The sequence below is a fragment of the Chelon labrosus genome, assembly GCF_963514085.1.
Source record: "Chelon labrosus genome assembly, chromosome: 5".
NCBI lineage: Eukaryota > Metazoa > Chordata > Actinopteri > Mugiliformes > Mugilidae > Chelon > Chelon labrosus.
The window spans coordinates 16,754,372-16,772,959 of record NC_140341.1 but is presented as its reverse complement, the minus strand read 5'-3'; the positions used below and the strand labels follow the sequence as shown (position 1 = coordinate 16,772,959).

At 40.2% G+C, this 18,588-nt stretch overlaps 1 protein-coding gene across 1 annotated transcript in view; it reads left to right on the top strand.

Annotated features, from left to right (window-relative positions):
- Positions 1-360: 360 nt before the first annotated feature.
- Positions 361-18,588, top strand: part of osbpl6 (oxysterol binding protein-like 6) — a 35,700-nt gene continuing 17,472 nt past the window's right edge. Inside the window, exons 1-4 of the mRNA XM_084544463.1 lie at positions 361-572; positions 7,801-8,046; positions 17,883-18,005; positions 18,443-18,496. Of these exons, the coding sequence (XP_084400589.1) occupies positions 7,900-8,046; positions 17,883-18,005; positions 18,443-18,496 (324 nt within the window). The 5' untranslated portion in view covers positions 361-572; positions 7,801-7,899. The remainder of the gene's footprint in view (positions 573-7,800; positions 8,047-17,882; positions 18,006-18,442; positions 18,497-18,588) is intronic.

Genomic DNA, 18,588 nt, shown 5'->3' with positions numbered 1-18,588 from the left:
TCACGCTTAATTAATTTTAATTTAAATAAATAAAAAAATAAAAAAAACTGTCAATGGCTCATTGCTCTATGCTTGACCTCGCGGCTTCCGTACTCGTTTGCGTTGTTAGCGTATTACAGAAAGAGGGCTGTCTCCCGGTCCGGGTCCTGGTCCTGGTCCTGTGGCTGTGACCGGCTCCTCCGACTTAATTTTCTTGCGAGTCCATCGCCGTGTTTTGTGACCAGCCGTCGTCCGCCAGTGTTTGATCCGTTCCGTCGCTTTCTTCCCGCTCAAAGCCAATCTTGCTGCAGGGAGGAGCGAGCCGAGTGCAGTTGAGCTGAGCGGAGCATCACACAACCCGCATTCAAGGAAACGGGCAAACACAGCACTTTTTTGTTGACTTTCCATAATGGTCTAGCCTCCGCACGGGTCAAGTCTCTGCCGAAAAGAAATACACATACATTACATGTGGACCTCTATGGGAGCCGCTTGTCATTGAGAAGCGGGGATTCTCTGCCCAGCCAAAGGAGACCCCCTCAATTGTTTCCTGCGCCAAGAACTGTAAAAGACATGGTCATCACAGCGCATCTGTGGTAAGGAAATACAATTTCCTCATTTTCTTTTCAATACAATACCACTGCCAGTATTGCTTATATAGAGAATACCACTTCATTATATTACTGCTTGGTGGAATTAGGACGCACAGACGCTTCTTCTTTTTTTTTTTTTTTTTTTTTTTGCTGCTCAGTCTCAAGCATCTCATCCATTTGTATTTGCATCCTGAGCCTGAGTGAATCACCGAGGACCAGTCAGACATAACCACCTAGCCAAATGCTGACTTAGCTAGCTAGCTGCTAGTCAGTGATGATAACCCCTTCGATCATGTATCCAAACATCCCATATTCATCACACACACAGGCACGATCATGATCCATAAGCCATAAAACATGGACGCCTTGCTTGGAGTAACAGAGCAGCCAACTCCGTAACTGATGGTGTAGAAATAATGCGTCACTGACATTTTCACCTTTTTAACTGGTTTCTCCTACACTCCCATTAAACTACTCTCTCATTTTTGCAATTTTTTATTTTTTTTGCAAGAAGTCAATCTCCTCTCGCAATCTTCTACCCACCACTCATCAATGTTGAAATGGCAACTAATTGAAAGTTAGCCAACTTCAGTCACTTGCAGGAAAGCTCCACAACATCACTCAGCCTCCTTTCCCAACTGAAGGTCAGCCTGTGACTTTGCAGTTGTTTAAAATAGCCCCGAATGACATAAATTAAAGAGCAGGAGAGGAGACTGGAAAGGCCTGTGCGTCTGTGTGTGTGTAAGTGACATGCTTTCTTGAATAGATGCTGCTTTGATCAGCAGGGGTTATTGATTCTCTGATGTATTGCTTGCCCCCGGCCTGAAGGAGCGCCCTGCTGAAGGTGTCCCCGTCCCATTTAGGTGATGTCTTTGCAGAGCTTGCGTACCTCATTCTTTTGTGGACGGAGGAAGCGGAGGGCAGCCTCATTAAAATAATTCATTCATTTGGCCACGCCATTAACATTTAATGAAACAGACAACGACAATTGCTCCTTCTTAATCATTAAATTAAAGCACAAAGTTCATTATAAATCCAAAACCTGCCTAATAAATGCCTATAAGTTGGATGACTCATGGAGCCGTCCCTGTTGTTTGCTTTAACACCTGTTTTTAGACAAATTACCAATGTGTCTCTTATGGATTCTCTGCTGTTCTTTGTAATTATAATTTCTATTTACCTTATTTTTTTTGTATTTTTTGCTTTTCTTTCTGGAAGCCTACTGCTCGATATCATTCATAACATACAGATATAGCTGTGAATGCGATTCCTTATAAACTAAAATAGCACTTTTTGTGCATTAATGTGCCAAGTATAAAGACGTTTCCTTGAAAAATGCAACAACACTGTGCTGTCTTGCCACAAAAGATACTGTTTTAAAATAACAAAACACGGTTTGTGTTACCCACCACAATTCAATCCCAACTTGTAGTTCTTGACAGTTTCCAGCATGTGCACGAGTACTGACAGTCCCTTAAAAGTATTGCAGCGTGTGATGCCCAGCTCTACCTAGATGATGTAATGTGCTCAGGATAAACTGGCTCTGTCCAGTTGACGTTGTTCAAAAAAAAAAAAAAGAAAAATGAAAAAGAGAGGCCTACTTTAAAGAGATGTGTTACTCACTGCTTCCAGATGTCACACAAGAGCTACAGCCGTTTCGCCTAGTACTGCACAGACAGGTAAACACACAAAACACCGCTCTGCTGATCGATACGCATTATTAGCCAGTTGTAAATTCAGACAATACTTGTCCTTAAAGACCCTGTAATGTAATATGGGGGCATGAGTCTGCTTTAGTTGCCCCACTTTAATTATGCAGCAGAGGAAGGGGAGGAGGGGGGTTCAGCAAACTTGGTTCACTTACTGTAGAGTGCTTGTCAATAATGCGATGTGGTGACAACGTAAACATGGATGTCTTTCCACCTCTATTAGTGCACAGTTACCATCGTGCTTCATCGTATTACAGTACACGCTTGTGATGCCATTTCCGTCGGTCTTGCTTTAATGTGCATGAGCAGCAGCAGACTTACAGCATCAAAATGATTTCTGATTTTGCGCTGGCATGTTCAGCTTTGGATCTTTTGTTGCTTGAAGGTTTATTTTGTTCATGCCTCTTAAATCTCACAGAGCAGGGCACAGAGATAGTGGGATTACTCTTCTTGGCCTGACCCACGTCCGGATAGATGATAGTCACTTCTTTATTTATTGATCCCTGAAGGAGAAATTTGACTTTTCACTCGCTGACTCCGACTAAGGTCACAGCACTTATTCAGCAGCTGCAGGAGTAATAGCATCTTCTTCAAAGACATGTCAGTGGAGTAGACTGTTTGTGCAGGTGCCCGAAGTTTGTGGTTGTCACTTTAGTTTAGTTCAGTAGGTTATCATTTGTTTTTTATTTTATTTTATTATGATCCTAAATGATCTGAATGTATTTACCGGCTTATTTGGCAGGATGTAAAAATCCTCACCAGAATATAACCTATTATAAGAACTAATGCTGTGGAGCCTCTTTATTAAAGTGTTATATGTTTTATATGTATATATGACAAGAGACACAATAGTCACAGATTGAACCTTGTGTTCAGTTTATACTCACTTATTCACAGTTGTGTTAAGTGTTTCCATATTGTAGATTAAAGAACCTTCTAGCAATTTTGAATCTTACATTTTTGAAGACATGGATTTCATAGTATATAACCACTTGACAGCAATAATCTAGGATTAAATAGTTTACTCCACAAAAATATCTCTCTAACAGTTATCATCACTACTTTTGATCCCTCTGTTCCCAGCCTAATTCTGTAGCCTTTCTGGAAGCATAAAATGATAAAGGCGGATCTTGATTTTGTGTCACTGACCTGATAATACATTTTGTGGTGAACAAGAGGGATGGAAAGGGGAAGTGAATGTGTTGTTTTTCTTATCTAGACAGTTCATGGACATGACACAAAGCTGTGATCAGTAAACGGTTACAAGAAAAATAGGCAGAGGATAGTCCAGCTTACATGAAGAATTGTTTCTCTGTAAAAGCAAGTTTGTTAATTAATATGCCATTTGTAGAAATGGCAAAGCAGAGCATGAATTCATTTGCGCCCCTTTATTTTATCACTACACACAAATCATACAAAGGCAAGTATTCTGTATTGATGTGTCTTTAAATTTTGTGTGTTGTTTGTTTTTGCCTCGCGTCAGAATTTAGTGTTAGTCATCTTCTCAAATCTCTTGGAAATAAAGAAATGTTTGCTCTAAATAGCATGCTGCAGAGCATGAAGCAGAGCTATGTGAATAATTACTGAGAATACAGTTAAAAATAACCCTCAAAATATAATCTAGATACTGGTTTTGCTTAATTTTCCATACTGGTAACAACTGAGCATTGTCAATCAATTGGATCTGTCCTAAACTGTGTGGATGTCTGTGTCAGCTGGTAGAGGATCAGTTCCTCTAAAGATTCAGAGAATCATTTCATTAGTGAATGTTTCTCAGTTCATTCAAGTTTGGTGACATTTTACTCCAACATGAGGCATTCAGAAAATGTCGACAGCAGGGTCCTCACCCCAGACTCTTAACATACTAGTGCTATTGTGGCTTTACATAAGTGAAAGGATCCTCTTTGTGTGGCAGGATCTTGAAACTTCTCTGTTCAGCTTTTGGAACCCGACATTCAGAAATAATAAGCAGCAAAGCGACTGCACGTTTATGTTCTGTTTAATTCATACAATTAAAAAGATCAGAACACTTAATTCCCAGGGAAAAAAAAGACATCTTATCAAATCAAAGGAAACTTTAGATTTTCACCTCACATACATACAGTATATCTTTTGTGCACATAAAAGAATATTCCTATTTTTTATCCAGGTCCCCACTTGGCCCACTTCTGCTCAGTCTTTATTGCCCCACATGGGAGACGCTGGTTGCAGAACAGCAGGAGCAGGCACTCATCCATCATTACACAGAGTACAAATGGAAAAGTAACATACACACGCAGTAAAAAACAACAAATGAAAACGAGGAAACACAACCCTGAGGCTAGACTAGGAAGGAATCACATACTGAACAGACATCATGAGCATTATTTAAGAACCACAAATTTGTATAGCATTTGGTTTGACGCTGTTGAGGTACCGGCCAGGTGTTTTTAAGAAGTGCCATTGTAGCTTCCACAAGGCAGGGCCTGCATTGTCTTACTGCTAAGAGGACAGTAATCATGGTGACTGGATTTAGAACAATAAGCCCATGACTAATCAAGTCCTGATCGGACGTTCCCCAACTGGCTTTGGGGCAACTCTGCTGTCCACCTAAACAAGCATCAGCTCTGCCCTTTTTGGGATGCTGATATTTTCATGTGCTTGTGTGGACTGAAAGTTTACTTTGCCAGCCATGTTTTTCACACTGTTTAAACTACATAAAAATCTGCTTTCATTCAGTTAACATCTGCATGAGTCGGTAAGATGGAATGATGGACTTCACATATTTGGTGGTGAAATTATATGTTCTGCAACAGAGAAAAAGTTCTAACAGTCTTAGTTGCAAGTTTTTTTTAAGTCAGTAAATGCCGCTCAAATTACTCCAGTTTCTAGCTCACAAACTGTAGCCTGGACAGCCTCAACCTAACAGTGTATTAAACCAGTAAAGTTTGCTGTAAAGGTACTCGTCACTTCTGCTTTCTTATTAGGTCAAGGAGAGTGGCTCTATCAAATAGGCTAAGTGGAATACATTATTTGAATGGACTTACATGGCTTACATCCTACTTGGCTTAAGGCAGGGCAGGGCAGGGATGATGACGTTGTTAGAGGATCTGAATTATAGATTATAGTGTGTGAGCATACTGCATGGTTGAATTCAATCGTGCATACTATTGTGTTGTTCAGAGTTGCTCTGTGGACTCTCACACATGGAAGAGGCTAGCAGAAACATCCTGTAGTTGATACCCCTGGGTGCTCTGGAGTTGTATACAGTGCAGCACCCGTGAGCACAAACTCAAATCAATCAGACTTTACTTGTACTTTTTGTATAGCACTTTTTTACAGTTTTAGGCAGTGCAAAGCGCCGTGAAAAAAATATCTTAATAACTGGGGCCCATAACTAGGGCTGCAATAAACAAGTATTTTCTTTATTGTTCAGTCCAGTGATTAAACAGCGTGAAGTGTCAGAAAATTGCAAAGATTAAAAGCCAAAGGTAATGAAAAAAAGTCCAGAAACAGGGTTTTTGACATCACCAATAGGATTCCTCAAGAGCAGTTTTGAAGCTCAGTGTGGTGACTCTGGCCTTCACCATCTTAGCAGGGACTCTTCTTAAGAGGACAGCTAGCAACCAGTGTCACTCAAAGTGGCAATGCCCTCATTTATGAATAATTGTCTCATGAAAAGACTTGATATAACTAAAAGAACTGAGTTGAATTAAAAATGATACATGAAGAAATTGACTAAAGAGACCAAAACGGTTTTTGAGACAGGGATATGCTAGCTTTGGAGCCAGCCTCAAGTGGTCATAAGAAGAACTGCAATTGACCTTTGGCTAAGCCCCGCCCTAGAATGTAGATTGACCAATCACAGCCAAGAGAGCTCCCACAGGGGTCCGACACTTTTTCCACAGCGCTCCATTGACTTTAACGCAGGCGTCTCATATTTTCGGTCTCGGCAGGCTATACTGTCGGTATATATCCAGCATCCAGGGTATGGATAAGCCCAATGATGTGCGCGCAAAACCCTGTGGAGCTAACCAAAACATCACCGTTACAGCTTAAGTTGCATAGTTGTTGATACGCTAGCACACGCTGAAGAAATACAACGTTATACGTGCGTAACGTTAGTCTGTTTGCTTCGTAATAACGATTATAGAAGTGAATAGAGACGTACCCAGCTTTGCATGAACAGTGTTGCTCCTTGATATTGATACCAGAGCCTTATAGATAACCAGAAAACCACAGCCCAGAAGAGAATGTCGGACGTAGCAACAGTAACTAAGGGGGGCGGGGCTTAGCCAAAGGTCAATTCCACATTCAATTTTTCTGCCCTGGAGGTTGCTGCTTGGTTTATACTACTGTGTTACACGTTGTGTGTCACATTTTGCTCAAAATAAAAACAACAGAGGAAGAGGAAAGCAAGAAATAAATAGTTGTGTTTACTGTCCATTCAATAAATCTGCACAGAATCTGTTTTTAATCTTTTTGTCAATTTTGAAATAATACCTGTCCTGCCATCAGGGATAACGATTAACGTTTGTGTGATCGAGGTTAATAGACCACTCAAGTTCAAAAAGCAAAATACAATATAAAAATCTATTAAGAATATATATATATATATATAAGAATCTATTCTTTAAGCATGCCCTTTGCTTCTTTTGAAAGGCTGTATCACAATATGTTTTTGTGTCTATATGGCAACTCCCCACTCCCCATTATCACCAGAGAGATATTTGATCACAAATAGTGTGATATTTGCACCCGTAAATGTCCCGTAACCTTCTCAGTGTCTCACTGAGTATCTCAGTTTCTCAGCTGGGTTTGTTTGTCTTTTTTTTTTTTATACTATCGATGTACTGTATGTTTTAACAGTGAGACCTCCTGAGAGCTCCAACAATTATACAGCACTGCTGCAGGCGGTATTATGAGTGTCAGCATGGAGCAACTCAGTGCCATGACTAATGATGAAAACGAGCACTCCCTGCTGCTGTCTGAACATAAGGTTAACCAGACAATTTGAATCCCATATACTGTATGTATTTAGTATATGGCTCTGCCTGTACTGGCTATGGTTTTAAAAGTTAGCTAGCGGATGTTTTTATTCTAGCTAGTTTTGATTCTTCCCTCTATTGATTTGGTGCACATACAATCATTATCATAGTGGTAATTAGATGTTTAGAGATTTGTGTTACAAAAACAGTCCTGTGGGATGATCTCAGTCTTCTGCAGTGGAGGCAACGACCGTTTGTGTACTGTCTGCTGCATGTGTGTTGATCCTCAATGGCACCGATCGCATAGCAAGCATAATGAAAGGCTTACTCAGTAATGCACATGTAATGAGTGGAATCTGAAAAAGTCATGCTTCAAAGAATAGCTCATTGGATGCCTCAACTGTGAGTTACACATGTTCAAGTTGACGACAGATAGTTCTTAAAGTTCCCAGCGTTAAATTTAGTCACAGTAAGCACAATCTGCAACAGAAATATAGTGAAATGAGGATGGTGAAATGGAGGCTATAGCGTAACTTCCTGATACCTGTGTTTCAGATGAACCACAACCACTGAGCGTGAGGAAGTGTCAGAGGATGCTCTTGAGCTGTGGGGCCCAGTGCTGAGGGAGGTCCACAGAGCCAACTGGTGCCGACCATGTCTCACCACCATCACTACCAGCGAGGCCCCCAGGGCCGCACCATGAGCTCTGAGGACAGGAGCTTCACGCCAGTGAACAAGACCTCCACACCGGTTCACAAGAGCGCCTCCTCCTCTTCGTCTTCCCAGCGCGACAGTCGGCAGGTAATTTTCAGCCCACGGGAGGAATCCATCTAGACATATAGTCTCAGAGATAGCAATGCTTCGAATGGATGCAACTTGAGCAAAGATGGAACAGGGAGGAGTGAACATTAGTTTGCTGCAGTCTTCCATCAGTGTGCCTGTTTAGGCAAGAGAAAAACAGGCAGATAGAGAGGAAACTGTGCCCCAGAGGAAATAGTAAATCATGAAATATTCATTCAGCAGTTTTTGTAAGTGAAATAAAAAGAGACAAATCTTTTAAGATATAGTGTCAGTTTTTAAAATCAGCTTCTGTTATCATGTTCAGTGTAAACCATGTCAAAGTGTTCTCAACCTAAAGATTAGAGAAGATGTATTAATCCTTTATGTTGTATTAGCAGCTTCTATGCTCACACTGGACAGATCAATCAACTAATCATAACAAACAAATGTTTATCTAAACCAATTGAAATCTGTCAAAGTGTTTCTCTCTTTTCCTTCTGAAGATAAATTCGAATACACAGCTAATTATAAATAATTTATTCATTGTGAAAAGTTAATTAAAAATGGCAAACCAACTGTAAACCTTACAAGACCTCATTAACCCATGTGCTGACTCACCAGCCTTAATACCTTGGTCAGTAAATAAGAACCTAGCAGAGACGTTGTAAACAAAGAGATACACTCTTTATTTCACAGTTCACAGGACAAGTGTTTAAACTTAACCGCAGTGAGCCATCTGAAGCCCCCAGCCCTCCTTACCTCACCGAGCTGCTGTGTCACTGCGGCCACGCAGAAACAGGACACTGAAACTGGAATCTTTGACATCACAGCTTTTCCGTCGGCACTGGCTGATGAATATTTCATGAGGGACAGGCGGCGGCTCGGTGCTCCACTGAACATGTGGCATACTCTGGTATGCTATGTGGGAGCCCAGCTTTGTGTCCGCAGGAGATGGCTCTCTGAAGAGAAAAGGGTTTGAGAAATGAGGCCTGCTAGAAAAGCACAGTTGAAGGCCGTCTGCTTGATGAAGCAGACAGTTAACCGTTGCAAACCCTTCTGTTCATGGTTCCTTTCCTTGATGTCGCCAATCACAAGGCGTTTATGGGCAAAAGGGTTTAGCTTTTCATTTCCCAAATGTTCCATAATCTCAAAGGAAGGTTATCATTCAGTGCTTCTTTTCTTATTAAACTATTTTAACGTGTTCAGTGAAGTCAGGTACCAGCCAATGACGTAGCAACCAATGAACTTAGTTGATTACTTTCATCGTCAGCAAATCAGTAGCATGACAAAATTTTAATCGACCCTGTGTTGAATGTCTGATTGGTTTGCTGACCACCAACCAGAGGGCTCCAACCTTTTACCAAGTCCTGTGTTACTGTTGCTAGATTAGGCAAACAACAGCAAACAAAAAGTGGTCGTCCATTCCCACAGAAAAACATTAAAAACCTGAAAATAATAGTCCAGATGCGGCATGGAGGTGAGAGTAGTTGCTAACATTGCATGAATTACTCGTCTTTTCACCAATTTTCATGTATGGTTATTTCCTTCGCCGTACCCATACTTGACTGTACATTTTTCACATTTTTGAAGAATAAAATTTACAGGTTTTTCTAGGGTGATAAAGTCCTGCATTGCTATTGTTTGTCTTACCTAGCAATAGTAAGCTAGGAAGTCAGGACTTAACAAAGCACAGGAGCTTTCAGAAGGCCAACAAAGGGTCAGTTGGGTATTAAAATCTTGACAGTTGCAACTGTCATAATTTAGCAATGGAAATTGATGCAATGATGTAGCTGTGAGCTATTCAGACTCATAAAACTTCAGTTTTATTTGTAAGTTAGCGTCAACAAATTTTCTTTCCTGTACAAAGACATTTAAGCCTGTTGAACTCCATCTATAGTATATAACATATACATTATATACATACAGTAAGGAGATTTGAGAGATTTGCTAAATTAAGGCCACGAAAGCTGCAATAGAGAGCCGAAGTCCCGCCCCCTCTACTTCCGGGTTATGGGACCTATCTTTCGAAAAAATATGAACGGCAGTCCATGGCGAAAGATAAATTATTTTCTGGTCCCGATCGACTTGTGCCTTGGATTATACATATGTTGTTTTTCAGAATAAAAAAAGATTTTACATGTCAAGAATGTCACAGTTTGTCGCAAGATAGTTAAGTAAAACACTATGGAAAATACGTAATTAAACGAACTACAAGTCCCGCATGCTGGCGCGTACAGGACCGACCAAAACTCCCTTCGTGTAACTACAGCTCTCGACATGACCCGATTTATAATGATTTTCACCTCGTTTGATGCTTCTGCCTTCGTCCTGGAAGAAGACGGTAAAGCTCAACAAGGAGACAGCCATAGTTCTCTAGTTACGTACATTGTTCGAGACGAGAGATGTAGTTCACTAAGCGATCTCATACAAAACCTAATGTTGTTCAGCATATTTACGTCAAATAATTTATCTCTTGACGTGAAAAATTATCTTTTAAATTCACACACATCATATGTGAAATTCATGCTACAATTCGATCGGGACCAGAAAATAATTATGATCTCTCCATAGACTGCCGTTCATATTTTTTCGAAAGATAGGTCCCATAACCCGGAAGTAGAGGGGCGGGACTTCGGCTCTCTATGTACGCTTGGGTTCAAAGATAGTGCATCACCCCTGGCCATATTTCTCACGAATTGCCTTGGGTAAGGTTGATGTGTATAGGTGACAAGGTAATATTGTATCAGCTTTTGCTTTTCAGCGGTATAGGAGTAAAGCACACCCTTCAGGAGTTGCAGTCGTTCCCTGCACATGTCAGGAGGGCGGGTTATGTACAGGTGATGCCATGAAGTCATACATTTTGTGTTTGCTGTGACTCTGGTATAAAGTTTGCAGGTGCTTATTTTGGAATATTTTGAGAGCATATGTCAAATTTGTAATGCTACAGAGTTTTATTGTGTGTGTAAGTGAGTTTTCTTCACTGAGCCAGAGTAGAGGACTTTCATGCCGCAGAGCTTCGAGTCCGTGAATAGAATATACATTTTTGCATGAGATATATATTTTATTCCGCTTAATTGTGTGATCATATTCAAACTCAAAATGACTTTAAATGAAGGCATCATATTTTAAACTAAATCAGTGTATTTGGCTAACCACAGAGTGGTCCTTTCTGGCACGAGGCCCACACATTTTAAAGTCATAGTGAAACAGAACGGAAAGTGCCTTCAGTTCTCCAACATGTGACATATGTCCAAGTGAAACTTTGCGTGGATGGCGTGGTTGAGGTATGACTCTTCTTCAGATATGACTACAGTGGTCAAAAGTGGGTGTAGCTTAATGAAACTATGCCATGGTACAGATCCTTCATGCACTCTGGCCTCTCTCATTTTGTTAGATAAAGAAAAAGACCCAGTCAGAATAAATAAATGAGACCACAATCATTATATAGAAATATAATTTTTTTTTTTCTTTTTACAGCTGAGAGGCAAGATCACAAACAGTCAAGCAGTCGAGTGAGTTAGTCACGGTTTGCTTGTTGCCCCTAAGTACACTCACTTGAAAGTTCATTAGATGCACAAGCAATAAGGATCGTGTTTTAATATAACAGTCCTCTGCTAAATTTAATTTTCATTTCATTTTTGGCTTTCATGGCTGTTATAATGTTCAGCTCGTGTTAAAACAGCGTAAGAAAAGTGGTAATTCAACTGTATGATCATTTTGGAGGATGTCGTTTGTGCTGCTATATTACTATATTGAATTAAACACTACAGTGTTTCTGTTGTTTGGACTAGCCCGCTGGTTAAAATGAGGTTGTCAAAATAATAGAACGTGTCGGTACCACCCAGTACAATTCACTAGTAATGCAAGAGGCAGCCTCCAAAATGAAAACATAGTTGTATCAACAGCTCTCTCAGTTATTTTAAACTAATGCTGAATACCAATCACCTTCTCAAAGCTAAGATTTAGTGCAGGACTGTTACATTAGAATGCATTTGTTTACACTGGTGTACTTAATGAACTGGCAAGCATGTGGTTTTCACTCTCACGTTCAAGATGCCAAACAATTTCAGTTTTTTAAGAGTGGAAAAGAAAGTAAAGCATTTCTTGGAATATTATCAAGAGGCTTCTGCGCTCTCAGTGCATGGATACAAAATTAGAAATTCTTCGAAAAATCCTTCCTCTGCTGATGGTGTCTGTTGACCTGTGCTGTTTTGAACATTTAGGCATTTCTCATTCATGTTGGCTTAAGTTGTGAAGCCCTAAACTAGTGAAACATCAATTACAAAACCAATCCAGTCTCACCACTTAAAAGGCTTTTCTGGAGCAATCAATCTTCCTGATGGCTAGACGATCATGTGACGTGCGCATGATGTGTGATGCTCCAGAACTACTACTGGCTACTGTTCCCAATGACAAGACTTTTGCAAATTATCATTGTGAATTTGAATATTGCGCAAGTGACTGATTTTGCGCAAGTGCATTGATTAAGTATCTCAGGATTTAATTGGCATTATTAAAAGTTATACCCGCACTTTAGTTTTGTATTGACCTTTACGATGCCATTATGCTGTACTCATTGCACTGCATAATGCAATGAGCACAACATATCTTCCACCGGACAGCACACACTTTAAAAAAAAGACCTTAGCTAGCTTGGCTTGGCCTCAGTTTTTGAGGAAAAATGAGAGCGGGGCATTTTGTTTGGGGAAAGCCTTAATGGGATCCTGCTCCCATTTTCAAATCAATACATGTCACTTTCCCCTCTGCTGACGACTACTGTTCACTCTGGAGACCCTCACGAGAGCAATTAGAGGCACCACCTGCAGTAAGCACAGACTCACACAAACACTGACATGCACATATTGCATCTGTTTATGGATCTAGAGACAGATGCAAGACTCAGGATGTTACTGCATCCTGTTACTCGTCTGTCTTGCTGCTTGTTATTTCCTGGTTAGTTAGATAAACAGTTTTTTTTTTTGTTTTTGTTTTTTTGATAAGATATAGTTGGAGGAAACGATATAATTATGCAGTGTTATCATAGAAAATATCTAAGAAAGTCCCTTTGATGGGTTGATGCTTCCATCCCACCTGCCCTGGGACTATTAGGGCTGTGCTTTAGCATCGGATGATGGTGTTTTTATGGTAATGACCAGAAATCATTTTCTTCTCTTTCCTGTGAACACATCTTTCTCTAAATTTAATTTTGAGTTGTCAGATTATCATAGTGTTTATTGCATTTGATAAGTATGGGAATGAAATAATGTCTTTGACTGAAGTTTTGCAGTAATCTACTCCATGACATTAACGATCTCAGGCCACTTTTATATTGTCTGATGTTTTGTCAGGATGGATGTCACGGATATAATGTACTAAGATCAAAAAGCTGAGTGTATATTAAGAAACAGTACCACTTGTATCTGTAGGAATCATTACTTTTCTGAAATCAAGGTTCAGGCCCGGTCATTACATTGTGTAGGCCCATGGGACAAAAGCCTATATATGGCTAAATTAATATTTTCTTTTGAATACATTTTAGAAAAGATATTGTTGATAATACTTTTTCTTGTAAATCCACCTTGTAAGGAGTTTTATTTAGTCAAACCACAGTCATGAATGAACTTTCATGTTCCAGTACATCACTACACATATCTAGAGTTCCTCAGTTATCCGGCAGCATGACCCACATTATTTCACCAACAAACGAACAGGTGACACGTGTAGACAGTGAGTCTGTAACCCAATCCGTGGTGTTTACACTGCATGAGACTGACTGACTGTGTTCGCTTCTCATGCGTGTGGCGGCCCATCCTCCTACCCTTAAGCTCTGTTGCTGAGCCAGACAGACACTGCAGTGACATCCATCCCCACAACAATTCCTCTGTGGTTATCGTCTCCTGAAATATCATCTTTCAGTGGTGATTGTGGTCGATGAGGTGAGAACATTTTAATGTTTTTCTCTCACCGGCTACAGTTTCGTAGCACAATGCATTCCTACACAGGAGGCGATATATGCACATGTATGCTGCTTTTGTGGAGAGAGCACAGCTTTTAAGATTGAATTAAGCTCAGATGACTCCACCCGTAACCTCTTGAATTGGTCTACTTGAGCTGTATCACACTTTAGTTTGGATAAAATCGATCATGCTTGGATGCTGTTCTACCCTCTCGTCAAGGGTAGTTGCTGCTTTAAGCACCCGGAGCTGATTTGATTTTAAAAATGTCCAACAACCAGCCATTGCCGACACATGTGATTTTTGTAGACCAAACATTTATTCTATTCCAAAGAATCTGCCTTCGTGTAACCTCTGAAATCGGTCGTAATCAGTCTGAATATTCTTTTGGCATTTTTAATGAATATCTGTTGCTTTTTAGCGCCAATAGATCGAACAGCAACCCCCACTAAAAATGGATTTCAGTGCAACAAGATCTAATAATATAATATAGCCCGACTCCGACTGCTAGTTAGCACACACCATACGGATTAAAAACTACTTGAGTTCAATTCTCAAGTAAGCAATCCCTTAAATTGGCAAAATAAAATGATAAAAATCAACCTAATCAAACTAGCGATGGGATCAGCCAATCACAACAACTAATATATTCATCCAGTTGCCCAACCCTAGTGTAGATACAGTATGAGACAGATATAAATATAGACTCAGCCAGTTATGGTATCTAAGAACGGCGAACATAGATACAATAATTCAGTTCAGTTCAATCACTTTCCCTGATCACTGCAGGTGTAAAGGCATCTTGTTTTGCCTGGACTGTTTAAAACCAAAATATATCAACTGATGACAACATAAATCGGAGAACAAAACAGTCAAAAGTCATTATGCTGTCGAGGGATTTTCTGTCAGTGCACTCATCGTTTAATTGACTCATTGCTCCAGCTTTTCTGATGACGAGATATTGACTTTGAAGAGACAACAGTCCATTTTCTCAGTTTATTTAGGAGAATGAACTCATTATCTTTTTGAAAAATTTTAATATTTATCTTGTAATCTTGTGAGAAAACTGAAGATAATTAATTTGTTAACATAAATTTATTTATCTCAAGACAACAGGATAAAATAAATTTGTCTGGCTCTACTGGGTTCTCTCCCGACTTTGACTAAATATCGTTCAGTGAAACAATTAGATTTTCTTTTTTTTTTGGTAGATCTATAATCAGGTTAGCCCTTGAGTACACAGCTCCCATAAAAGACTAAAAGGTTTTGCCAGTTTCCTAACTTTATTGCTCATGTTGTTGATGTTTTCTTGTGGCTTGCATGCACTGTATTTTACATTCTCTCACTGTCAAAGCTGAGAGAATGACTCCACGTGTGCGTCATTATCTTTACAAGCGTAAGGGGTGCAAGAGGAAGTGGTCATCACAAGTTGGTTGTTGTAGTGGTATTTATAGTGCTGATTTAGCCTAAGGTTTCCCCGAGGAGTGTTTGTCCTTTCTCCTGCTCAGAGAGACCTTAACTGTAATAGTTTGATTCATTGCTGCAATAAAAAGGCCACAGTGCCGAGTGTTAGTGCAGGTGGGAGATCCCAGAAGACTGAATCTACACTGTTAGATTGACTTAAGTCAGTGACCACTTATAGATGTTCTTTTAACATCTAACCATGTCTTTCCGCTGATATGAACAGTCTTGCTTTCAAGAGAGACACTGAAAGTTATTCACTTTCCAAAGAGTGAGGCTCATTGACCAAACCTTTTAAAATCTCAGAGAAAAGCTGGCAGCCTCTCACTGGGTCTGCCACAAGATCCTTCATTAAAGGAGTAAACTCGGCAAGAGGAACCAGCTCATTCAGCTGTAAATTATTCTGCAGTGGAATCAATGAGAGTAAGCAGAGTACAGGAAATCACTTTGGTTTAATATTGTTCAGTTCAGCTGGGGTTAAATATCAAAAGCTATTTCTCTCAAGGTAATTTCCCTATAAGCCAGTGGTCAGCGTATATTTCAGTGCTTAGGTGGAGCCAGAAGCACTGTTCTTTGTAAGGAATTTGTTGATTCATGTTGTTGGGGGTTCAGATTTTAAAATGATGCCCAGGAAAGTGCAATGAATTACAATATCTGCAGCACAAACAATTCTTTATTTAGTCTCCTATTGATCTATCAGTTTGTGGCTAGTTGAATGTCTGTTAGGCTGCAGATATCACACAGGAAGTTGGTCTGAAGCTTTTCTCACAGGCTGCTGCTGCTTGTTGTCGTCTGTTAGGGAGAGTGCTCTTTGTGTACATATAACATATATGTGTATGTATATATGTATATATATATATATATAAAGCGTCATTGGTCATTTCACAGGTAATAACTTACAGCCGAGTTGTTCAGCTGATGAAGATCTAATCGCTTGGCTGTATAATGAGTAGACTGCCACCTTTTATGATATGATTGCCTTGAACGGCGAGGTATGTGTAGCTAATGAAGTTGAGCTCTTACACTTCCCCATTTTTGCAGGGCCACTCAAAGGAGGGGCTGCCATCAGTGGAGATACATGACCTCATTACCAGACAGGCCTGTTCGCCTGGTCATTAGATTAAACAAGCTGTCGTCTCCTTTTGTTAAATGTCCCGCAAAGCAAGGTCAGGTGTCGTCACACACACCCAAGGAGCTCTGTCTTGAAGGTTGCTGCATGACATCGTACAAGGAAGAGCCGCGGGATAGCATTTGGTTGGCCAAAGACACTTGTGCATTTTAAGTTGTGTGTTTTGCCTTAAAGGCTCTGTTGCTACTGATTCAAGTATGAAATTAAAAATGTGACCTACTTTGATGATAGCACATTAAATGTGTGAAGTACGTTACGTAACTGACAAAAAGTAGTATGCTACATAACATTTTGTGATATTTCTACAGAATATAGATGGTGTTAACACTTGTTAACACAGTGTATGAGTGTGGATTTGTGTATAGTTCCTCTCTGTCTTGACATTTACATTACTCTCTGTGACTACTTTATCACAGCTCAATGCAAGTGCAGGCCTCTATTGGGACTTCTTTTGAATTCTTGATTAAAAAAGCAACAAGGTTAAAGTTTGGCAAAACACGGAAAATTGCTCTTTTTTAAATGAGGTTTACACATGAGCATTAACTGTGTGGGTAAAGTTTGATGGGCTGCTCTTGACAGCGGCCTGGCCATCTTCGAAGGCAAGCAGTGTCACAAATGTTATCATATGCAGACTCTGGTGATGGAGCAGATGGGCTGATGGAGACTTCAGTTGAGATGAGGAGGAGGGCTGCACAATGAAGAGTGACATGGGCTTGATTGTCTTGGAGAACACAGAGAAGTGGTTTTGACAGCTTGAAACCTAGCAATCACATAGTCAACTGACTGATTGTAGTACTACAGCTCTGCTAATGTGGCTAATGTGGCTATGTCAGTAAAAAATAACTTTTGAAAGGCAGTGAATAGATCATGTCTGTTACTCTGATCTTTGACATTTTTCTGACATCAAAACCGTGACCCCCTGCTTCCTAGTGTCTCCTCTAAAGTGGCAAAGGTGTAACGTCTCACCTGTCCCTGCGTGACCCTGCCGTCCCTCTACTCCAGAAGCGTCACTTTGATTTACAAACCAACTGGGAGCAGAAAGAGCATAGTCAGTAGAAAGCTAATGGAGTGGAAACGCTGAGAGAGCAGCAGGAATTTCAATGGGGCACTATTTTTAAAAAAAAAATGTGTTGTACGGGGCAAAGGAAAAGAAAAAGAAAAGAAGTGCTACATGTTTTTCTTTATGAAAACAGTCACATGGCAGGTGCATCTTTTCTTTTTATTTCATCAAGTGTGTCTCCATTTTTTGTTCTTATTCTGAAGTGGTGAGTGAAAATAGTCCTGACAGGCCTGTGTGTTTTTCTCCTTTCTAGGAGGCAGACAGCTGGGAAATAATTGAGGGGCTGAAAATCGGTCAGAGCAACGTCCAAAGGCCTGACAAACACGAGGGTTTTATGCTGAAGAAGCGGAAATGGCCCCTGAAAGGCTGGCACAAGGTAAGATCCACGGGCAAAGGGAAGTACAGACGGATTTGTTACATAAAAAAAAATACTTTCATGTGCAGTCGCTTCCCGAATGTCAAACAGTTTGCTCTTTAATAAAGTGTTGTTGTTTGAAGGAAATACCCCTTTTGGTGCACCTTGCTTCACCCTGTCTTGCCTCCTCTGTGAGCATGCTGGATGTTTACTGCATGTTCAGTATTTTTATCTTCAGCTTGAGTGTTGCTTTTCTCTTTAGAGGCTCTAAAGAGATTTTTTTGAACTCACAGTGCTGCAGAATACATAGAGCTGGTGTCCTGAGAGAATCAGCTGCAGATGACTTTGCATTTATATAAAATTTCTAATACTGATAGAGCCATTATGATTTATATTCAATGTCTGTCCTTGTTATTATTTAACCGACGCATTATTTTTGTGTTTATTCTCTCCGGCAGCGTTTTTTTGTTCTGGACAATGGTATCCTGAAGTACTCCAAGTCCCCTATTGATGTAAGTAACCCTGACTATAACCCACGGGCAGAAACAGAGCAGCCTGGCCTGACATCAGCTTGGCTTGGCAATGAGTCAGCAGAAACATCTGC